A 23497-nucleotide genomic window follows, 5' to 3' on the forward strand; every position below is an offset into this window, starting at 1 on the left:
TGTGAGGTTTATTGGCAGAAATGGATGCACAAACCTATACGTATGTGAGTGTATAATCGCTTAAAAACAACTGTTTGTTTTTCACAGCTTTGGAATGAGCCTTTAGTTAAGGACCCACTCTGCTTCTGCAAGGTTTCAATTAAAACCACCAGAGTTCCCTGATGTGCTCGGGAAAAGGGGGGAACAAGCTGTGCATGAGTGTTGCAATCTGCAGTATCACCACTAGATGTCACTGGAAACACTGTGTTGCTTTGTAGTTGTGATCGATTTATCGGTTTGAAGCTTTTTTCATGATTAAAACAAGATTTCTGATTGTTTTAGCTTCTTAAATGTGAATATTTTCTTTGTTTCTTTGCTCCACATAACAAAGAAATCAGTAAAACTGATCCATTATATGGATTAATCGATGATGAAAATAATTATTCAACTCTACACCAAAGTCTTTCAGTGTCTGAAATCCCGTATTTGACTCACTTTTAGCGGAAGTTCTTTGTTGCCACACAAATGAGCATCATTTTTAATAATCTTTCACTCACCACTTGTGGAGGCCGTACTTTGTAGTGTTTATTTAAGTCCCACATGACCTCACATGGCCCAAAATAAAACAAAAGCTGAACTTAAAGGGACAATGTGTAGTATTTATGGGTTTATATAACCCAAAATCCACTTTTTAAGACACACAATTACTGGCTGTTCGTTATGGCTGTCTTATCTTATCAGTGAGGTCAGAGTCATCCTGTAAAGATAAACACTTACAGTCTATGACATCTGAGTGCGACCTTCGTACAGAAATAATTAAAAAAGAATTTTGACAAATGGAAATACAGAATATGATTAAAACACAAAAATACCAAAAGATTTCAGGACTTGATCAACATATTTATCAAACTCAAGTTCTCCTCCATCTGTGTTTGCATCTACAACTTGCCTTTGGGCAGTGAGTCGTCACAGTTCAGGTGTTCTCTGAAGAACTCCTGGATCTTCTTCCACAGGTGGACCTCAGCCGTGGCGTGTGGCCCCGCTTTGCCCCCCCACAGCACCGGTTTACCCACAACCCCGTGGAAGCTGGACGTGCAGTACGGCCCGTAAGGCGGCTCCAAGTAGTGACCCGCGTCGGGGTAACTGACGCTTTCAAAGTTGTCCTTCCCGTGTCGCTTCAGTCTCTCCACCATCTCGTCCATGTAGGCCCTGCTGTCCCAGTTTAGGTCGTCCTCGGCGGCGACAAAGAGGAAACGTCCCTTCGCTTTCTCGATGGGCACCAGCGTGGCCCTGTTCTCCTCCGCGACGGGGTCGAGCACGCCGTGCTTGACGATGAGCGCGCCCGACTCGGTGGGGATCGCCCGGCTGGTGTCGAACTGTAGCGCGGGGAGGATCTGCGTCTTCTTGTAGTAGAGAGGCAAAGCTGTGTTAGCAGAGCAGCCGTTGATCCACACTGTGGCATCGACGTGTGGCAGGAAGGAGGCGGCTGAGAGAGCGAGATCTCCACTTTTGGACAGGGATATTATTCCCACTCCTTTACTGCCCACCTGTGGATAAACATTAAAGGTGCATTATGTAATACATCTAAAGCAACTGGCCATAAAATCCTCCAAATATGTCACAGAGACTCAGGAATAATGTTCATATAACAAACTCGAACTCACCAACAACAGTACAGACAAAATATTTGCATTAAAAAAATATTTTGCAGACTGCAAATCATGTTTATGTTTTGAAATCATGTTTTGGCATTGGTAGACTGCCGTCTACCAATCATTGCATTCAGTAGAGTCTCGGCTACCGAGCAACCACGGGTTGCCAGTTACGTTAGTAAATGAAACCTAAAAGACCTCGGTATTTTTAATTTGAATGTAGTAACAGTTTTTGGCCACATTCTTACATATGGCACCTTTAACATTTACTCTACCATTCAAAAGTTTGGGGTCACTGAAAAAAAGTCCTTATTTTTGAGGGAAAAGCACTTTTTTTCAATGAATATAACATTAAATGAATCATAAATAAACTCTATACATTGTTAATGTGGTAAACGACTATTCCAGCTGCAAACGTCTGGTTTTTAATGGAATATGTACATAGGTGTATAGAGGCCTATTTCCAGTGTTCTAATGGTACATTGTGTTTGCTAATGGCGTTAGAAGACTATTGGATGATTAGAAAACCCTTGTGCAATGATGTTAGCACAGCTGAAAACAGTTTTGCTGGTTCTTTGACGAAAGGAAAAATGATTATTTCGAATAAGACCATTATTTCTAATCTTGTCAATGTCTATGACTATATTTTCTATTCATTTTGCAACTCTATTGATGATTAAAAGTGTGACTTTTAATGGAAAACTCAAAAAGAATTGTATATGCGACGCCAAACTTTCGAACGGTAGTGTAAAAAACAATTGTGATATCAAAATCAAAGGCTTGCTCGACTCACCTTGTCTTGCTTTTTTAGAAACCGAATCGCTTCTTCGAAATAATCCAGATGCACTTCTCTGATGTTCTTGGGCATGTCGTCGTGGCCGTACAGCGCCACGGTCAGAACCACGAAGCCGCGGCTGGCCAGCAGAGCGGCTCTCTTCTCAGACAGACCTCCGCCAAACGTGTACAGGTCCAACACGGCGCGGAACGGACCTCGACCTGAAGACAATAAATCACGTGATTTGACTGCAAAAAAAACCAAAAAACATGCGTCTGACTTTCAATCCTCAAGACTCGAGTCATAGGTAAGACAGAGACACAGACAAACCAGGTGGCGTAAACAGGACCCCGCGGATATTCCCATCCTTGACAGGACGCCGGCTCACGCCGTCTGCAATCAGACGCCTCTCGTTGACCGCCTCGGTCAGCGGCCTGCTCTCCCCGTCCACCTCGTGCACGGAGAACTTCACCACATGGGGGTTGAGCGAACTCGTCTTCAGAAACCTTCTGTGCGGAGCGTCCGCCCTCATCGACCACAGCAGACCGCTGGGTTCCACCCCGACGTAGCTCCCGCTAAGCGACGGGTCACGGGCCACGTCGATCTTCCCGCCGCCGTCGGCCCTGTAGGTGGCCGAGGAGCTGAACACCACGCCCTTGTCGTCCGTCGACCTGGCCTTCAGGGCGACCTCCTGCCTCGACCTCAGCCCGGACACCTTCAGCTGGAGAGGCTCGTCGAACAGACACCTGGCGCTCGGCAGCAGCCTCAGTCTGACTTGGGAGGACATCTTTTCTACGGAAATGAAGATGCACTCTTTCGATGTTTGGCCTTTTCCTGATACGAAATAGATTTAAAGCGTCAGTGTGTGACTTTCTGTGGTTGCTGACATGATTATTCTGCCTCTGAAACACTGTCAGAGCAGATTGTGGGTGTGCGAATCGGCAGAGGCGCCAAGAAGATACAACATTATCGCGATATTTAAAGGTACCATATGTAGGAATGTGGCCAAAAACGGTTACTACATTCAAATTCAAAATACCGAGGTCTTTTAGGTTTCCTTTTCTGACGTAACTGGCAACCCGTGGTTGCTCGGCAGCGGAGACTCTAGTGACTGCAATGATTGGTAGATGGCAGTAGGTGGCGGCACATGCCAAAACATGATTTCAAAACATAAACATGATTTGCAGTCTGCAAAATATTTTTTTTAATGTGAATATTTTGTCTGTACTGTTGTTGTTGGTTAGTTCAGTTTGTTATATGAACATTATTCCTGAGTCTCTATATTATTACATAACGCACCTTTAAGTCGAAATACAATTATTATAATGAGTATTTGTGAAATCACATATTGTCATATACTCACACTTGGCACCATCTAGTGGACTGAAATAGCAATACATTATTTTATGCTAATCCTCAAAAAGTTTAATGTTTCCAAAATACAAAATAATTATTTAAAAGTCTTTGTGACCCTGTGATAAAGTAATGCTATTAGTGTCTAAACTCATGTGTTTATAATATGCTGACCTTGAAAATGTCAGGTAATGAAAATACAATTTATATTTAATTTTCAGACATACAAAGCAGAAAACACACTGTATTGTTGTTATTATTATTATGTATGTGTTAATTAAACGTTTAAACGTTTAAAATTGCAACTATTGTTGAGTATTTAAGACAAAATACTTATTATGACCTTTTCTCATCTTGCACCTGGCAAAAACTAGCAAACCCGCTGTAAAAATTAACTCATACTGAAAATAAACCTTGATGTTGACTCACTGTCACAACGTGACCTATGACCTTTGTGTTTCATGTCATAATTACTGCTGGGTTTGTTTGTTGACAGGCTGTTGATCTACTAAACCTGGAACAGGTCGCTAATAGTCGCTAATATTTACGTTCTAAAGTGTTTTTTTAACAGTATCTTCCACTGCTAAAGTGTGTGCTAAAGAGCTAACGTTTAAATCAAAGTTTATTCCTCCTGTGTGTCATTGAACGCAACACACGCGCTCCTCCGCTCCACATTATTAAGCTGTAATGGTTGTAAAACCCGGAAATGTAACGTAAACACAACACAAACCGAGCGCAAAGGATAAACATGGCTCTTACCTGCGCAGAGACAACACTTTATGAAGCGTTATTAATAACTTGGTGGTTAAGTTCCTTCATGTGGGAGAACTGAACACTTTTATCCCCGAGGCTACGCGGAGTAACCGGAAGCAGCAGCAGCCTCTTCACAATAAAAGCCTCACAAAATACTTTTGTTCCGTCTCGTATAAAGTACCTTATTAAAGGGATACTTAAGTAAAAGTACAAGTATCTTACCAGAAAATGACTTTGGTTGAAGTTTAAGTCAGTTATTTTTTTTTATAATATTACTGAAGTAAAAGTCTTAGAGACAGACCATAATACCAACTCTTCCTCTGATTTTATTTTGTAGAGAATAGTAGACAGATAGTTAGAGGAAATGTAGTGGAGTCAAAGTAAAACTTGCTAGAAATATAAATAAAGTAAAGTACAGATACGTGAATTTTGTACTTTTGTCACTAAAGTATAGGATACAATTCTTGTTATATTATATATTATTATTATTATTATTATAAAGATTAAGGTTAATAAATGCACCACTGTGCAATAAAACCTCCACTCAGTGCAACACAAAGCAGGAAGAACCAACTTTGTAAACACCGGTGCTATGAGGACAACAGCCTACATCGCCATCAGGTGGCCATTGTGAGTATTGCACTCATTATCAGCGAGCTGGAGGTGAAGTGTGAAACAAATAACAAAACAATTACAAAAAAAATGGAACCACATGCACATTTAATTAGGAAATAGTAAATAAAATAAATTTGATATATATAGATTCAAGAGACTTCCTAAATATTACTCATTATTTGATTTCGGGTGTTTGGACTGTGAGTAAGGAGCATTTACAGTTGGTATCGTTCCAGTCTCTTTTTTAAGAACTGGTTTTATCATATTTTATTTTATTTTATTGCAGTTTTTTGTATTTTATTGTGTAAATATTGCACTGGTGGTGAACAATGAAAGGACAGGTGAATTGGCACTAATTAAGGTCCCTGAGTGAGTGAAGTTAAAGCATTTGACCTTTGACCCATTGGCACTGATACATTATGTGTTTACATAATAATTTAAGGGGGATTTAACTACTTTAACTTGAGTACACTTTTAGACCAGTACGTTTACTTGTACTTAAGTAAAATGTTATCAAAACAGTGGTACTTTTACTTGTGCTTAAGTAAAATGTAATCAAAACAGTGGTACTTTTACTTGTACTTAAGTAAAATGTTATCAAAACAGTGGTACTTTTACTTGTGCTTAAGTAAAATGTAATCAAAACAGTGGTACTTTTACTTGTACTTAAGTAAAATGTAATCAAAACAGTGGTACTTTTACTTGTACTTAAGTAAAATGTAATCAAAACAGTGGTACTTTTACTTGTACTTAAGTAAAATGTTATCAAAACAGTGGTACTTTTACTGGAGTAGAATATACCAGTTGCTCTTTCCACCTCTGTTTCTAACGCAGTGGTTTTAATGTATGCAGCGAAAGACACAGCAGACACAAGGGGGCGCTTCATGTGCGCATTATTGTGATTTAATTCACTATCTGTCTTATATCACAAAGAAAGTCTTCCAAAATGCAGACTAGGATTTCTGTATATAAACTGTACACAAAAAGCAAGGCACTATACATTCTGATTCATGGAGCTTCTGCTTTCAGTCACTGGAGTTTCCTACAGCGCGAGGAGGCCTGACGCCATCCAGACGATGTATGCGACGACGACGACGACTAGAGATGTTCCTCACAACACCTGGCATTGTTTTTTACATAAATACATCTACATACACACACACACACACTTTTACACACACAAACACATTATGTACAATCGCACACACACACACACACACACACATACGCAACCATAGCATGGCACTCTGACACCAAGCGTCCATGAGCGGTGTTTTTCGAGGCGACTCCAAAAATCCACACCACGTATGAAGAGAAGCAAGGTGTTTGTTTGTTTTTAACCGTTCCGTTTAAACCACTTTCAGTTTAAGTTGTTTGTTTGTTTGTTTTTTTACGTCTCGATAAAAAAAGTCCAGAAGTAAAACATGACTATATAAGAAGCAAGGCGCGAGAGTCTGCTGCCGCTTTCCATCACAACCAGGTTCCTTTCGACTTTTACAGCTTCATGAAACATTTCTTCTTCTTTCTTCTTTTTTATTATCCTCCATCGCAGCCGTTTCTTTCTAACTTTCTCCACTTCACACACCGTCTTTATTCAAGTCCTTAAAACAGTCCTTTGGCCTTCTTCATATTCACTTGCTTCCACCCTGGCAGACATTCGTATTCCTCTCTCGTCATTTCCAAAGCTTTCTGGAACAGAGAATTAAAAAAACAACAACAAAGAATGTTAAGATTAAACACACTCGTGTTGTTGGTTTGGAGGCAGCTAAAAAAATAGATATATTTTACTATTTCTAAGGAGATTCTGTTTCCTGTGATATTTGTCTCAAAAAACCAGTTGCTTTAAACTCATTATGGCCCAATAAACTCTGGATTGATTATGAATAAAAGTAAAGGTTACATTTTTTGGTGGATTTATCAAGAAATAATGGGATTATTATGAAAAAAAAATAATAATTATGAGTGGGTACAGTTTGATTTGGGTATTTGCTCTTCATGTTTTGAGAGTTTTAAACAAAACCAAGAGGAGGGTAAAAAAATAATAATTTGTCGAATTATTTGTACATAAACAGGCCATAGTTTGTGAAAATGACTTTAAAAAGAAATGCAAAAATTAAAAATATGTAGCTTTTTTAACTTTATTATTGCCGTGTGATAAACTATTGATAATTTAATTTAATTTATTGGTCAAATATCATGATCTGTTGTTGTTTTTTAAACTCCATACTCTATAAAATAAAGACTGAGCTAGAAAAGTTAAAAACAATATGGTTTAATGAGAAAAGAGAAACCCTCTGCACCATGTAACACTTCAGTGATGTCATGCCTCCATTTTGTGTTCCACAGACAGTGAGTGAGTGAGTGAGAGCAGTGAAGAGCAAACTGAGAGACAGGAACCTCCGGTGGAGAGTGTGTGTGTGTGTGTGTGTGTGTGTGTGTGTGTGTGTGTGTGTGTGTGTGTGTGTGTGTGTGTGTGTGTGTGTGTGTGTGTGTGTGTGTGTGTGTGTGTGTGTGTGTGTGTGTGTGTGTGTGTGTGTGTGTGTGTGTGTGTGTGTGTGTGTGTGTGTGTGTGTGTGTGTGTGTGTGTGTGTGTGTGTGTGTGTGTGTGTGTGTGTAGTGGAGAACAACAGCAGCTGCAGCAGCAGAAAGGTGTAGACAGGTGAAGGTGGTGCAGTTGAAGGTGTTAAGGTAAAGATGAAGCCAGGCTGCACAATAAAACATCTCAATTATCACGGGAACAGTTTGAAACGTGTTGTCGTGAAAAAATCACCTCATTTACAGCCTCAGTGTGATAAACAGCTGCGAACATGAATGAGATAACGTGAATACGATTAAAAACGTATGTCTTTAAAGTGACAGTTTCCTCTGAAATTTGACAATGATGTCAAACGTAGAAAAAGAAGAAGCTGGAATAAACGTCTGTTTGGCAGAAATAGTTGGAAAATTAATTTTAAACCAATCAATCAATGATTTATAGTGAAGTGACTTCTTTCTTTTTATAAACTGTATAACATTGACTGTATATTTCACATCCACTGAGTTCGGAGCGTGAACTTCTCAGTGACTGTGGCTGATATGAGGGACTTTGACAGACTTGTCATCTCTCATGAACTCATCAGGACAACGATGTTTTCTCGCCTGTGCAGCCGAGCACCAAACCTTCCTCCTCAAACCGACACCACACTTCCAAGACACCAGTGAATCAGAGTTTTTGTTGTTTTGTTTGTTTTTTAAAAAAAGAAAAGAAAACTGTGCTGACATGCTCGAGAGAGGGGTAAAGAACACTCTGGTCACAAGTCGCTCCTCTTACCTGAATCCACCTACAACTTGGTCTGTAAAGTGAGAGTTAGATGGAGTTAGCAGGGATGATACGACTGAGGGTGGAGATGAAGGACGGAAAAAGCCTTTTCTCATTGCTTTGATAATAGATTAATCGGTTTGAAGCTTTTTTCATGATTAAAACAGCATTTCTGATTGTTTTCTTTGTTTCTTTGCTCCACATAACAAAGAAATCATTAAAAGACAGATTAATCGTGAAAATAATGGACAGATTAATCGATTAATTGTGAAAATAATGGACAGATTAATCGATTAATTGTGAAAATAATGGACAGATTAATCGATTAATTGTGAAAATAATGGACAGATTAATCGATTTATCGTGAAAATAATGAACAGATTAATCATGAAAATAATGGACAGAATAATCGATTCATTGTGAAAATAATGGACAGATTAATCGATTCATTGTGAAAATAATGGACAGATTAATCGATTAATCGTGAAAATAATGGACAGATTAATCGTGAAAATAATGGACAGATTAATTGTGAAAATAATGGACAGATTAATCGTGAAAATAATGGACAGATTAATTGATTAATCGTGAAAATAATGGACAGATTAATGGTGAAAATAATGGACAGATTAATCGTGAAAATAATGGACAGATTAATCGATCATGAAAATAATGGTTAGTTGCAGCTCTACTGCAAACCAAAATAACCTCAGTGTCATAACAGTCTGTGGTCTTATTGTCAGTGAATGAGTGTGCGACACACACATTTATATGCAATAAACGTCTAATAATAGATATTTCAGGACAACTGAAAGCGCTGTATAATTAAGCTGTTAGGAATTTGAATATGTATTTCTCTTTGCAGCCAGTGAGACAGAAGCGTGTGCTGTTTGTCATGAAATGATGACAAAAAATACGTAATGACAGACATTTAAACAACACGATCCACCTCCACGCACGCAGCCGTTTCCGTCAGTGTTCGCAGTACTGACCTCAAAGTCCTGGTCGGACAGGTAGAGCTCCAGGCGGAGCGGGTCCACTCCCTCGGGGAGCGGCCGGGCCAGCAGCTGAGCCAGGGGGAAGATGTTCTGTTTGAGCCGGGCCAACACGTCCTCCACCAGGATGATCTGGTGACACACCTCGGCCTCCTGCAGCCACGAGAGAAGACGCATCACGAGGCAAATGATCAAGGTCAAAGAACCATCAAAACTGTTTTCAGCTGTGCTAACATCGTTGCACAAGGGTTTTCAAGGGTTTTCTCATCATCCAATAGCCTTCTAACGCCATTAGCAAACACAATGTACCATTAGAACACTGGAAATGGGCCTCTATACACCTATGTACATATTCTATTAAAAACCAGACGTTTGCAGCTAGAATAGTCGTTTACCACATTATCAATGTATAGAGTGTATTTCTGATTCATTTAATGTTATATTCATTGAGAAAAAAGTGCTTTTCCTTCAAAAATAAAGACATTTCTACCCACCCTCTCTGTGATCTCAGCCACGTCCTCTCTGTGCTCCCAGCTGGGGAACATGTTGGTGAACGTGAGCGGCTCCAGACCGGCGTGGATCAAATACGACTTCTGAGGCTTCTTGTCGTTCTTCTCTGAAGAAAGGAAGAAACACATGACTTTTAATCTCAGGGGTCAATTTAGAGTGTTCAGTCAATAATGAGTGACGAGGACTGGGTACCTTACTCAGGATTACCTTACTTGAACCAGCAAACTGCCCAATTGGTAATCTATATACTTTACATTAAAGCAGCCATAACCTCTCATTCAGTGACACGTTTCTTTTACCTGTGCAGTACTGCAGCACCGTCTCCATGGCGCACTTCCTGTCTGCGTCCCAGCGGATACGAGCCGAGCCGGTGTTCTCGCTGTCCTGCGGCCACCAGCCCTGCCACAGGTAGACTTCATGGACGTTATCCACCAGGAACAAGGCTGTGAAGAGACACAGGATTGTCACAAATTGTCAGAAATGTACACAGCTGTACTGTGTGTTTCTGTGTGTCTGTGTGTTTGTATCTCACCGGGCTGCGGCGCGTTGTACAAGTCTTCCTGCAGGAAAGGCAGTGAGCTGACCAGGTCTGGAGCTCTGGACATGTGGAAGGACTCGATCGCCACAAATTCTCCAGACGTGCTGCTCAGCTGGAAGAGCCGCGGGGTGAAGTTGAATTTACCAGGATCTAAAAAGGGAAATCAGACAGTGACAATGAATCGTTCCTTCAATTTTTAAAACACAAAGCTGTTATTTTTTTGGTGGTAAACGACTATTCTAGCTGCAAACGTCTGTTTTTTAATGGAATATGTACATAGGTGTATAGTGGCCCATTTCCAGTGTTCTATGGTACATTGTGTTTGCTAATCATGTTAGTGTTTCTCATCTTGTCAATGTCTTGACTATATTTTCTATTCATTTTGCAACTGTTTTTATGAATAAAAGTGTGACTTTTAATGGAAAACACTTTCAACAAACTTCTGAACGGTAGTGTACATAAAGTAGATGTGAAGGTGAATATCCAACCTTGCAGCATGCAGTCATAAGCCTTCCTGTCCCTCCTGCCCAGAGCCTCCCAGAAGCCTGGAGGTTCCACCCCCTCGTCACACTCATGGATGGTCACCTTACTGCTGCTATGGAGACCTGCTTCCAGAGGACACCTGAGAAGAACAAAAAAAAACAAAAAAAACATGAACAGAAAATGAGACGTTTTATGTTTCCACAGCCAACGAATGAAACGTCCCTGCCCTTTTCTCAAAACTCACTGCTCTTTGATCTTGAGAGCGGCCGTGTTTCCCACACTGCGAGTGTGCAGCTGCGTCTTGCAGCCGTGCCACAGGTACATGACGGCCTTGTTGATGTTGAGCAGGATCATGGAGGCTCTGGAGCGCAGGCTGCTGATGTGGCACGCCACCTCCAGGAGGTGGCCTTCCACCGGCACCTCGCCACGCACGCAGTACAGACGCCAGTCATCTGGACACAGGCAGGAGGGTGAATGTGATCAGTGGACTTACAGGAAGGATGTTGTATCACACAATAGAAATACATTGACATTTAAAAAATGTCAATGTCATTTAAAAATGACTTTGCCAGGCATTTTTACTGCATATAATCCACCATCTCTTCCACCTGACTCCAAAACCATTAGGAACAAAATGAGTAATAGAGGTGATTACTCTGAGTGTTCTCCTCCTCCTCCTCTCGTTTGCCAGCATGAATGATCATCCCGCCATTAAAGCACTGAAGAAAACATGGAGGCTCTTTCCCTTGCTGCACCTGAACCTATGACGGCACAAACACAGGAAGAAACTCATGAAACCAAAACATTTAAAGAGAAATGTGTGTGGTTTTAGTTTTACTTTCCTCCGTCTCTTACCTGTGCTCCTCGCTCCTCGTCCAGCTCCACCGTCATCAGCGCCGACGTTCCTTTCTCGCTGACTGTGGAGTGTCGACCCTGCCAGAAGAAGTAGCAGCATTTCTCTTTCCCCGGTCCAGTGCTCCTCGCCTCAGGGTTCTGCCTACGTCCAACTGGAACACAGACGCGCAAAAAAGATTTATCAACAAACTCCGAGTTCTCACTCCTAAAAATAAAACCCTTCTTGCAGACGAACCTGAAGTGCTGACCATGTACCTCCACTTGACCACGTAGGCGTCTCCCTCGTGGAACTGGCCGATGCTTTGGCGCGGGAGGCGGCTGTAGTCGAACTCCAGGATGTGCCAGACGTCCACCGACACCGTGCTGAGCTCCTGCGTCCTCATGCGGTCCTCGGTCTCCACAGGGCCGTAACCACGGCCCACGGTTACGCCGTCCAAGATGGTGGAAATGGACGACTGGAGGACGGGGAGCATCAGGGTGGCGTCATAGGGCCGGCAGTCTCTTCCAGGGGCCTCCTGGCAGTGACAGGCAAATCACAATCAGGCACTATAATAATAATGAATATAACATAGTATTTCTGATTAACATTAAATTAATCAGAAATACACAGTGTTCGTATAATTGATCCTGAGTGTGAGCCACAGTTTATTAAATAAGTAAATTTGTCTCTGATGTGTGTGGCCTGAGTGTAATTATTTGACATTATAACGATTATTCCTGTGAAAACGAGTGCTGCATATGCACCTTCAGCTCAGGCACGAGTTCGCCGCCTTCCTTCGGCGTCAGCGCCTTTGCTTCAGTCCAGTCCATGAACTTCTCCTTGAACAACACTGTCTCGTTGTGCTCCGTCAGCCTGCCGAAAATCGCCCAGTCAGGACGGCCCTGGCCTTTTCTGTGGCGGAGATAAACCCGGAGACATGAGGAAAATTAACTTCACACAGACTTTCCACCAGTCTGTGCCGTCATAAATCGGGGAGGATAAAAAAAGAAGATATAAAACTGAAAGTGTCCTCTCACCTGGGTATGAGTGTGTTGCAGCCGCCAGGGTCGAGTGGGTTGACGTCACAGCAGGTGTAGTCAAACGTTCCGTTCCAGAGGTGTTTGGCGAGCTGGAACGCCACTTTCCTCTGAGCAAGAGTCACCTCTTTACCGTGCCACACGTACACCTCGCTGCCAAAGTCAAACACCAACACCTGCACAACACAACACAACACAAACAAACACAGTCACACAAGCTCTGTGGTCATTTATACAGAGGTTGTAATAATACAAAACAAAAACAAAAGAGAAAACGGCAAGATCAAAATGAAAAGATAATTCTAGTTTCTACTTTTCAACACCTTTATAGTTGTAAGCCCTTTTTTTTGGCAGAAACAGGGCACAGATGGATGTAGGAGGTGCTCTTCACTGCACCTGCTGTTGCTAAACAACAAATGAATACCAGCTCGAAGCACAGAGCTTCTCAGAGAAGCCCTAAAATATTATAAACTCAAGCCTCTTGATACCTTAAAGAAGAATGTTGTATAATATTGTTTGAGTGTACACATTGAATTTGGGTCTAAATGGAATACAGGAAAGTAGTGTAAAAAAAACATGAATTCCCACTGACTTCTTTGGAGGCCAGCAGAGAGCAGTGAGGGACTTTCCCCCACTCATCGTCGTCAGGAACCAGTTTGTCATCCAACAGCCTGAAGATGCAGTTGGTTTCCACGATGGCGTTCTCAAACTGCTCGTCCTCCTCTGGTGGACCCGCAGCTATGGCAACATGAAATATGTATGTCACGGACCAAAAAGGTACAACAACAAAAAAATTCCCATAAGCAAGTCAAATAAATCTTGTCGTACATTGGTAAGCAGCCTGTCCTCCTAAGATTGTCCAAAACTGCTGGTGGGCTGGACTCTGCGGGTTAACCCCCTCCTCGATGGTCTGCACCTGGGTCGCCCTGCAGCCCATGTCCTTCTTTGTCTGGATGAAGGTGGCCAAGTCCATCGCCTTTTGATGGGCAAACAGAGTGTAGCAGACATGTCATGCTAAATTATTTCTAATCAAGGAGGGGCAAACTGATGTGAGGAAAACCCTGCTGCACAGTTTTACACACATACAAACATACTTAAGGTTCCTAAATACAATTTCTGCCAATAAGCCCTAAATGTTACACACTGGCCCTTTAACAACTGAGTAAGCCACCAAAGACACAACAATGCAACAGTGAAAGGACTTGGCTGACTGTGACTGGGCTTTTTTTTGCCTCTAATCAAAAATAATAATTGGCAGTCACCACTGAATGAGGAGGCGGGATTAAAAATGTTTTTTCAGAAGGAACACAGACTTATCTATGATCAAGTATTATGGTACAAGGATTAACGCTCACCTTCGCCCTCTCGATGACGTTTGAGAACTCTCCTGTCCAGACGAAGCAGTGCTCTGGAGTCACCAAGAGGAAGCAGTCTCCGCTGTTGAGCGATGACGCTCTCGGCTCCACTAACCTGGTCTGAACGTGACGGCGACCTACAGGGGGAATAATATGTCAAGTTCATGTATAGGGTTAGGCAATATATTTCACCTTAACCCGAGTGGATCGCCCTGATACTCTGAGGCGCTAACTCTGAGGGTTAGAGCTTTTTCTGAGATTTTTTTTTTTTTACCTTTGATCTGCATCAGCATGAGATTCTTGTACGGCACAGCGCTGTTGTTGGACATCTGCTCTGAGACGTTGACGCTGCGGAGACTCACGCTGCTGAAGTTTTCGTGACTGGCCAGACCTGCCAGAGCAGCTTCAGAGTACTCCGAGGTTTTAGTCACTGAAATGACAACAGAGCACATTGAAGAAAACAACAGGGCAGATAATAGTATGTACACTACCGTTCGTACCGTTTGGGGTCACCTTTACAATTTTTTTGTGTTTTTCATTAAAAGTCACACTTTTATTCATCAAAAGAGTTGCAAAATGAATAGAAAATATAGTCAAGACATTGACAAGATAAGAAAAAATGATTTTTAGAGCCAGCAAAACTGTTTTCAGCTGTGCTAATGTAATTGCACAAGGGTTTTCAAGGGTTTTCTCATCATCCAATAGCCTTCTAACGCCATTAGCAAACACAATGTACCATTAGAACACTGGAAATGGGCCTCTATACACCTATGTACATATTCCATTAAAAACCAGACGTTTGCAGCAAGAATGGTCGTTCATCACATTATCAATGTATAGAGTGTATTTATGGTTAATTTAATGTTATATGCATTGAAAAAAGTGCTTTTCCTTCAAAAATAAGGACATTTCTAAGTGACCCCAAACTTTTGAACGGTATTAAAAATAACAGTATTTTCCAGTGTTTCTGTCTCTCTCCTAAACACACACACACTGGTCATGACACTCACTCTTCTCAGCCTTCATCCTCTTGCTCTCCAGCTGTGCCACATTCAGCCTCTGCTCCGTGTACTCGTGTCTGATGTCCTCTCTGGCTGCCAGCATCTTCAGAGGGTTTCTGGACGACTGGACGTTTCTGGACGGACGCACCGAGCGCTTGTGCTCCACCATGGCGGACGTTAACCTTTGGAGGGTGAACAGATAACTCTCATCATGATATAGTGTATGAAGATTGTTAATAAGGCTTTCTCCAGGAGGTGCCAAGTGCAGACCCACACTACAGCCATCACTGGAGGAGTTCCTTTCGTCTTACTTGGGGCCCTGTAAACCGAAGATGCTGTCAAAGTCCTCGCTGATCTCGATCCTGGTGGGCATGCGCGGGAACTCGGCAACGCGTTTGTAAAACTTGGAGAAGATCTCGTCGTCCAGCTTCATCACTTCCTTCACGGCCTTCTCAGTCACTGTCAGTGTGGTTTCCTGCAGACCTGCCACTGATCAGCAGCAGGAGGAACAAGATTAGGACTAATGCAATAAGAAAATCACGACACACAAAGGAAACGGGCAAAGTGAATGGAAACTAATGCTCGGCAAACAGATCCGTGAATGAATACAGACATAAACAGAGATTGATTACTTTCTCTATGTTTTAATAAGATTATGAGCTGAAAGTAAAGATGGAAGGACTAACCTTTGCTGTTCAAACGTCCCAAGAAGCTCTCCAACTTGTCCAGCTTCTTGTCTGACTCCATTTCTGGACGAGCTTCAATTTCTGGAGATTGAATAATTACATTTCAATCAAAAGTGACATTTAAGTTTGTAATTTTACCAGGGAGCTTTCACTATTTGTATGACACAAGTAATAACCTGAGTGACAGTACCATGTGTTTACAGAGCAATAAACAAATGGGTCAAATAATTCCAACTACATTCAAAACTACTTTATAAAAACCTCTGTAAGGGACTTCCTGAGCTGTGTCGGCAGTGACGTAACTCATCCTTCTTACCTTCTTGTGGTTTGCTGACAGCAGGCGTGTTGTTCTTAAGTTTGGTGGCGACTGGTGACAGGATGGGACTGATGACCGAGGAGGAGGCCGCGAGTCCTGCAGGAAATAAACACACGTGTCAAGTAGAGCTTTATTTTTGTAAATTAATCTGTCGATTATTTTCTCGATTAATCGTTTGGTCAGAAAAGGATGTGCTCGAATGTCTCGTTTTGTCCACAAACTAAAATGACTCAGTTTTAATGATTTCTTTGTTATGTGGAGCAAAGAAACCAAGAAAATATTCACATATAAGAAGCTAAAACAATCAGAAATCTTGTTTTAATCATGAAAAAAAGCTTCAAACAGATTAATCGATTAAACACAGGGAGGGAAAGTCAAACGTGGAGAGAGCATCGGAGTGAACTAGGGTTGGGAATCACAGGGTACCTCGCGATACGATACGCGATATATGGTCCGTGATACCAATAATATCACGATTCTGTGATAACCAATATATTGCAAGACAATCATGTCACGAACGTAGATCTGGGCTTTTTCCGTCAGCCATTATCCCGCTGTAAAGACCCTCATTCACTTGAGCAGCGCCACTGCAAGGAGACATGAAGCAGCGAAGTCCGGCAAGTGAAACCGGCAGGGACTGTTTACTTTAGAACGCCTTAATTTGTTGATTAAAATATTGATATTTTGCCCTGGCATATTGAGTAATCACATTGCATGAGGAAGGACAACGATATATCATCAGATCAATACATTTGAGGGCAGATTCATAGACACAAGCTTGACATTCTGAACACACGCTGACCTTTCTTGACCATACGAGCAGCCACTGTGTACTGGGTGGAGTCATTAGCCGCTCCTCTGCCCTTTGTCTTCCAGGCGTCCTCGCGGGTGGAAATCATCTGCTTCCTCTCCTCAATGGTCATCTGAGCCTCAATCTCCTCTCCCGTCTTCTGCACAGACACGGGTGGAATTCAGACAAAAAAAAATTACCCAATTAGTGCTTATTAAATTAAAGGGCCAAGTCGTGCATGCAAAGCAATAAGCTCTGCACAAGCGAGGCTGAATGCCGCCTTTCATTTTCAAAGGACTTCCAGTCATGATGGTCTGATTTAGGAGGTTTAAACGCTGCATAAACAAGCATCCCAACATCGAGGAAGAAAATCACCCTCACTTCATGCGACTCTAACTTCATGTGACTCTTCTGGACCAATTATTCATGTGGTAATAGCATCAAACCAAGCATATATAAAATGATTTGATGCATTCAAGCGTGCCGCGTCCATAATCCTCACTTCTTCACAGAGTAAGTGATGACTGTGCGCTGAATTTTATTTTTTTTTTTCCTCATGCTGTCGAAAATCAATCTCAACACCCGAGGAGCTGCAAACCAAGCCGGAGATAAAACTGCAGCACATGCAGCCCATTCCAGTGTCCGTATGTCCTTACCTGACTGTGGTGGTCAATGTACTGACACTTTTGGCCAAGTGAGATAGGAGGAGAATAGGTGGAAGAGAAGACAGGTTCCTGGAGGATGTAAAGGCGTGTGGATAAGTGGAAGAAAAGGAAAGAAAACAAAAACATGCAGTTGATGGAAGAAAGAAGAAGAAAAAAAGAAGTGACAGATGCAAATCCAAGGCTAGAAAACTGTGAATCCCACACACCATCCTTCAAAGTCTACAGTGTATTAATTTATTTTAAACAGAAAGAAATGACTGCTTTAATCAAAACACCATCACTAAAAAAAAGACTCATTAATGGGAGCTAGAATGTAAAATGTGTACTGTTAGTAATAAAAGCAGCAACGTGCAAAAGCAAAATGTCTCCCTGATGCAGTGGTAGTTTCAAGGTTAAGTTTATGTTTAAATTAAAAAAAAAAAAAAATTATATTACTTAGATATTACAATATCCTGTATTGAATTTAGAACAAGTTGTTAGTTATTATTTATTATAGGGTATGGAGGAGTTAAAATGACAGGAGGCCCTTTAAAAAAAAATCTCTTTTAAAACATTAAATTAAGAAGACAATGAAGACTGTGAAGGATGTCTGGCTATTACAGTATACCAGAAAACTGTTAATGCAAGTTACTAAAAACATGACAATATTTGGAATGGAGGGAAAGGCAACTATCTTATTTATCTGGGGTTGTAACTCATAGCATAATTGTACTCTATAAATGAAAAATGGATGCTAAAATGATTTGGATTTGATTTGGTGCGTGTACCTTTGTGTACTTTCAGAACTACTGTTCTATATCTACTGTATACCAAGGTATGTGATCGGAGTAGAGCTGAGGAATTTTAATCAGAGTGTATAGAAAATTAAGAAAATAACAAACAAAAAAAGTATCTTAAATTAGATAATTATATTCGGGCCACCCTATCTCTCGCTCCATCTTCATCTAATTTTACTATAACAGTGTTCAAAAGTTTGGAGTCACTTATTTTTTAAGGAAAAGCTCTTTTTTTTCAATGAATATAACATTAAATTATTCAGAAATACACTCTATAAATTGTTAATGTGGTAAACGACTATTCTAGTTGCAACCGTCTGGTTTTTAATGGAATATGTACATAGGTGTATAGAGGCCTATTTCCAGTGTCCTAATGGTACATTGTGTTTGCTGATAATGTTATGAAAACCCTTGAAAACCTTTGTGTAATGATGTTAGCACAGCTGAAAACAGTTTTGCTGGTTCTAAAAATCCTTATTTCTAATCTTGTCAATGTTTTGACTATATTTTCTATTCATTTTGCAACTCTTTTGATGAGTAAAAGTGTGACCTTTAATGAAAAACACAAACAAATATATGTATAGGTGAGCCCAAACTTTTGAACGGTAGTGTATATGTGAAAAGTCTGTAGCTGATTTTAACATTGGCGATATTGGTATTACTTCGAGAGCTCAGTATTATTCGCAGGTGGTGCTTGGCATAATCTGAGAACCACTGCTCTAGACGTTTCTACGTTGGCGTAGAATTGATTAGTAATGGGTTAAATTCCTGCCAACTGCCATGCTGCTGCTGCTGCTGCTGCTGCTGCTGCAGCAGAGATCACTGTTAAAACACTGTGAGTGACGACAGCTTCACAAGAAGCAAAACAGGCTCACACAGCATCCACACAGAACTGTGTTCGGGGAGGAAAACACGATTCTTGGTTTTTCGGGGGGGGGGGGGGGGGGGGGGGGTCTTACCCACAGCTGTTCAGACACAGACACAGCAGAGTAGTCTTGAACGACCACCCCTTCCTCCTGAGGGGTTAAAAACAGGGGAAGTACTCGATCAGAGAGAGGGAGAGAGCGAGGGTGGGAGGTGAGGGAGGTGGAGGGGTGGACGAGGGCAGCCATTGTTGCAGTTTAATGGGTTTCAGGGTGAGAGTGCCTGGAGGATTACCATCCAGGGTTTAAGCAGGCAGCGCTGCCCTACAGAATACTAATGTGAAGTAAATGAGCTGCAGGGAACCTTACATTTCAGTCTTAACTGCTGTTCAGAAAAAAACACTTGACACTGTTATTCCCTTCACTTACGTCTGAATAATAATCATCACGTCTACTTGAAAACTTGGTGTGAAGTTCACCAGGATCAAACAATGTTCGGTCCTGTAATCCTACAATACAAGGATGTGTTTATGGATTATAATGGTTGGACGCTGCTGATGTGGACGACTGCGCTCAAACAGCAGATGAACTAAAGGGGGAAATGAAAGGAGCACTTGGACGTGGAGCTGGCATGGCAACCAGCAAAGGGTGGGGGGTGAAATGTGGCACTGAAGTGCAGACATTTTACAATTATAATATAATACAATTTAATAATGTAGGTGAAATTATAAGCGACTGTTCAAAGTTGTTTTAAAGCCCTTTTAAACAACAAAGACAAAGTAAAAAGCGGGATACTCGGGGACAGACAAAAAGACAGCATGAAAGCACAAAGTCACAAAATTCAAAACATGATGTGATGTCGTCAGCTAAAACGAGAGCGAGTGTCTTGAACCACTCGTCTGCAGACGTACTGATTACATTTGGAGGACGAGTCGTGCCCGTGTGCGATCATAGCTTTATTTACACTGATGTGGAGATGAGTACAGGTGCTGCTGCTGCTGCTGCTGCTGCTGCTGCTGCTGCTGCAGAGTATCTGCACAGTCAAAGCGCACGACAACAAATACGCCACGGGGGACATCATGTGACGTAACAAAGAGTTAACGCGAGGGCTGGTTAGTGGTTACTCCCATGTGTGGATGAAATTGGATAAATTTCTTTTTTTTCTTTTTTTTATATAAATTAAATTAAATAATAGGATGTAAGTTGTCAAACAAAACCATAATTATTAATTATGTTATAATTCAGGGTTATGGCAACAATACAAACAAAGTGATCCAGTAATCCGGACATATCATATATCCTATTTGTTAAATGATATGACAAAAACATGTGTCTGTGCTGGTATAATCCCGTGGTTGCTGTGGACATGAATATAATTACATTTAAGTGTTATTTACAGAGCTGTGTGGAGACACTGACCTTCTTTTGGCAGCTCTGCTCCGTCTCCCATAGTTGCGACTGCTGCTCAGTCGACGCCACTTTAACCACTTCCTGCTTCTTGTTGATCCTGTTCCTCCAATCCTCTTCACCACTCTTCTTCAGCAGAGCCACTCTGGTTCAAAGAAAAACAAAAGTGATGACATTGATTTAATCTTAAGATCATCGTATGATCATTTGTTATACACCTTGAAGATTTATATTCTCTATAGTGCATGCAATTCTTCCAAAGGTCTTTTAAGTAGAGCTGCAACAAACGATTATTTTCATAATCAATTCATCTTTTGGTCCATAAAATGTCAGAAAATGCTACAAAATGTTCATCAGTGTTTGTCCACAAACCAAAATGATTCAGTTTTACTGATTTCTTTGTTACCTGGAGCAAAGAAACAGAGAAAATATAGTTGATGATTAATTTAGTAATCGATTACTAATAATCGATTAATTGTTTCACCTCTACTTTTAACAACCAAATATTACACTCAGGTCATATTTTAGCAATATAAATGTAAAATAAACCCAGGAATAAACTGTAAATCATTTGAGAAACTTGAGGTTTATAAAGGTCAAATATTTTATATACAATAAATTATATTAAATTGGTGTCAGTGAGAGTTTTTTTTATTGTGATTGTGACCTGAACTGGTCTGCCTGTGAAATTTTGAATAAAAACATCTGACTTTTGTTGCCTCACATTTCCATTATTTCCATTAAAGTCATAAGAAATGACCAAAAAAAGAAGGTCAGACTTGTGGAATCGTGACTGTTAAAAAAGACTACATGAGGAGGAGGAGCGCTGATGACGGATGGCTGAGGGGGGTAAAACAGAAAAGTATGTCACCGTCACCGCTGCCTGAGTGTGGACAGGGCAGAAATGAGGGCATTAGGAAGTATTCAGTAAATCTCTGGAGTAAAAAACGTCTCCGGTCCATACAGGCCTGTGCCGGCTGAGAGGAGAAACACAATGCTGCTAAAAATGTCTCTCACCTCTGAAATCAAAGGACATAACAAACCAGCGAGGAAGAAAAAAGGGCAGTTACTCCTGCCTGATTCACAGGAGTGTGAACAGTGTGAATTTGAGCGCGGCCAGCAGAACAGTGTGTGTGTGTGTGTGTGTGTGTGTGTGTGTGTGATCTCTGCTGACGTCTCCGTTTCCTGGAATAGTCCATGTGAAAACTGCCAATAACTTTGCGTTAGACCTCCATTAAAAGACTAGACTTCTGACTTTTACTCATTTTTGTGTTTTTCGGCTTTTTCCTTGACACATGATGATTTGTGAAAGAGTCTGTATTTCTTTCTTTGTATTTCTATACACTTTATTTCATAAATATCATTATACATTTTGGGGGTTTCAGTGTCTTGCCCTAGGACACTTTTTATTTTAGGTTTATTTTCATCTTATGTTGATGATTTTATAGCCAAAGCTAATGCTTTTGAAGATAATTCCTTTGATTTTTGCTCAGTTCAAGTTTGGTTGTGTTTCTTATGTCAGATAGTAAAGAGTTAATCCGACATTAACATTAGAAAGGATAAGAATTTAGCCTTTTGCTTCTCAACATGCCCTGAGGCTTTAGTGAGTAATGTTTATTGATGAAAAATAGAAATAGCTCTGTCTCTCTGACTCGGTCTTTCTAGACTGCTTTATGTCTAAACTATGGACTGCATTAACACAAAGCTGGAGCAGAATGGGGAATGAATACTGAAAGTATCTGCACCTTCAGATCCTTCACTAAATTTGTATTTCGCAGTAGCAGCTAAGTGAAGACATCGCTGTTAACTCTGTGTGAGTGAGAACAGCTAGAGGTGCTACGGCTTCATCTTCCTCAGAAAAAAACAAACAAAAAAACATGGAAGTGCCCTGTATCCAAATTGTGAGCCACACAGCTTTGCTTGCGTAAGAGCAAAAACAAAGAGAGCCCCTGATGAGGTTTCTGTTTTTGTATCTGACCCAATACTGAACCTGGTCCCAGAGCCTCCATGAGTTTGCAGCATGGCCCCTGCTTGTTTCCATTGCTATTATAAGGGTTAGTAAATGAGCAGTACTTCAGCCATCCCTGCTCACCTCTCCCTGATAGACATCTGTTTGGAGGACATGCCGTCAGACAGATGCTCTCCAGAGTCTGTGGGAGACAGCAGTTCACCAGAGTGGACACTGACCCTGCTGAAGTCCTCGCAGTGGTCCAGGGGCAGGGACTGGGACTTGATCAGGGCCTTGGGGAAGGACTGGGGTTTGGGGGGCGTCTGTGGGGGGACCTGCGGTTTGGGCGGAGGCTGAGGCGGTGTGTGTGGGTAAGGTTTCGTGATAGGCTGGACAAATCCCTGAGGTTTGAGATGGGTTTGAGGGGACTGGGTGAAAGGTTTTGGGTACGTTGGTGGGGGCTGGGAGAACGGCTGGGGCTGGATGTAGGACGTTGGTTTGGGCTGGGTTGGAGGCGGCTGTTTGGGAAGAGTTGGAGGAGGCTGGGTCACAGTGTGCTGCTGCTGCTGCTGCTGCTGCTGCTGCTGCTGCTGCTGCTGCTGCTGCTGCTGCTGCTGCTGCTGCTGCTGCTGCTGCTGCTGCTGCTGCTGCTGGATGTTCGACACGTGAGACGCTGTCCTCGATGACACTTTAGCTATCAGTTGCTTCACTGGCGGAGACTGATCTGGCAAATCTGAAAGATGAGAATGCAGAATCAAGACGAGCAGTTTCATATAATCAATAGTAAAACATTGGTTTTAATTTCCTATTTTCCTAAAGCCCTTATAGTCAACCAGAAAAATATAGTTGTGTACACACAGTATAATT

General features: G+C 41.5%; 2 protein-coding genes across 13 annotated transcripts in view; both read right to left on the bottom strand.

Annotated features, from left to right (window-relative positions):
- Positions 1 to 601: 601 nt before the first annotated feature.
- Positions 602 to 4624, bottom strand: LOC310928008 (acyl-coenzyme A thioesterase 3-like). The gene is made up of 4 exons (XM_083890469.1): positions 4519 to 4624; positions 2737 to 3240; positions 2425 to 2627; positions 602 to 1526 (listed from the first exon to the last, which is right to left on the bottom strand). The coding sequence occupies exons 2-4, from the start codon at positions 3191 to 3193 to the stop codon at positions 918 to 920; spliced, it is 1269 nt and encodes a 422-aa protein (XP_083746595.1). The 5' UTR covers positions 3194 to 3240; positions 4519 to 4624; the 3' UTR covers positions 602 to 917.
- A 1390-nt stretch (positions 4625 to 6014) lies between these two features.
- The window catches only part of svilb (supervillin b), a 41589-nt gene continuing 24106 nt past the window's right edge, over positions 6015 to 23497 (bottom strand). For 5 of the 12 annotated variants that reach the window (XM_083889924.1, XM_083889930.1, XM_083889927.1 and 2 more), the window contains exons 16-40: positions 22775 to 23363; positions 20695 to 20827; positions 19372 to 19428; positions 17628 to 17705; positions 16984 to 17131; positions 16182 to 16277; positions 15866 to 15946; positions 15491 to 15668; positions 15189 to 15361; positions 14453 to 14608; positions 14179 to 14315; positions 13652 to 13799; positions 13416 to 13561; positions 12824 to 12999; positions 12551 to 12698; positions 12042 to 12321; positions 11807 to 11958; positions 11607 to 11712; positions 11196 to 11403; positions 10957 to 11090; positions 10463 to 10618; positions 10230 to 10373; positions 9915 to 10036; positions 9418 to 9573; positions 6015 to 6816 (exon numbers count right to left, since the gene is read on the bottom strand). In XM_083889924.1, coding sequence (XP_083746050.1) covers positions 6730 to 6816; positions 9418 to 9573; positions 9915 to 10036; positions 10230 to 10373; positions 10463 to 10618; positions 10957 to 11090; positions 11196 to 11403; positions 11607 to 11712; positions 11807 to 11958; positions 12042 to 12321; positions 12551 to 12698; positions 12824 to 12999; positions 13416 to 13561; positions 13652 to 13799; positions 14179 to 14315; positions 14453 to 14608; positions 15189 to 15361; positions 15491 to 15668; positions 15866 to 15946; positions 16182 to 16277; positions 16984 to 17131; positions 17628 to 17705; positions 19372 to 19428; positions 20695 to 20827; positions 22775 to 23363 — 3989 coding nt within the window. In that variant the 3' untranslated portion in view covers positions 6015 to 6729. Of the gene's footprint in view, positions 6817 to 8437; positions 8460 to 9417; positions 9574 to 9914; positions 10037 to 10229; positions 10374 to 10462; positions 10619 to 10956; positions 11091 to 11195; positions 11404 to 11606; positions 11713 to 11806; positions 11959 to 12041; positions 12322 to 12550; positions 12699 to 12823; positions 13000 to 13415; positions 13562 to 13651; positions 13800 to 14178; positions 14316 to 14452; positions 14609 to 15188; positions 15362 to 15490; positions 15669 to 15865; positions 15947 to 16181; positions 16278 to 16983; positions 17132 to 17627; positions 17706 to 19371; positions 19429 to 20694; positions 20828 to 22774; positions 23364 to 23497 lie in introns of all 12 variants that reach the window. The other 7 variants (XM_083889926.1, XM_083889928.1, XM_083889925.1 and 4 more) reach the window with 5 other exon arrangements.

The sequence above is a fragment of the Microchirus variegatus genome (genome assembly GCF_963457635.1).
Source record: "Microchirus variegatus genome assembly, chromosome: 5".
In the NCBI taxonomy this organism is placed as follows: domain Eukaryota; kingdom Metazoa; phylum Chordata; class Actinopteri; order Pleuronectiformes; family Soleidae; genus Microchirus; species Microchirus variegatus.

Excerpts from the sequence above, each read along its gene's own strand:
- LOC310928008 (XM_083890469.1), bottom strand. The coding sequence starts at position 3,193 with ATGTCCTCCCAAGTCAGACTGAGGCTGCTGCCGAGCGCCAGGTGTCTG. Across the intron at positions 2,628-2,736 it reads GGTCCTGTTTACGCCACCTG|GTCGAGGTCCGTTCCGCGCC; the intron begins GTTTGTCTGTGT and ends TATTGTCTTCAG. Across the intron at positions 1,527-2,424 it reads TTCTAAAAAAGCAAGACAAG|GTGGGCAGTAAAGGAGTGGG; the intron begins GTGAGTCGAGCA and ends GTTTATCCACAG.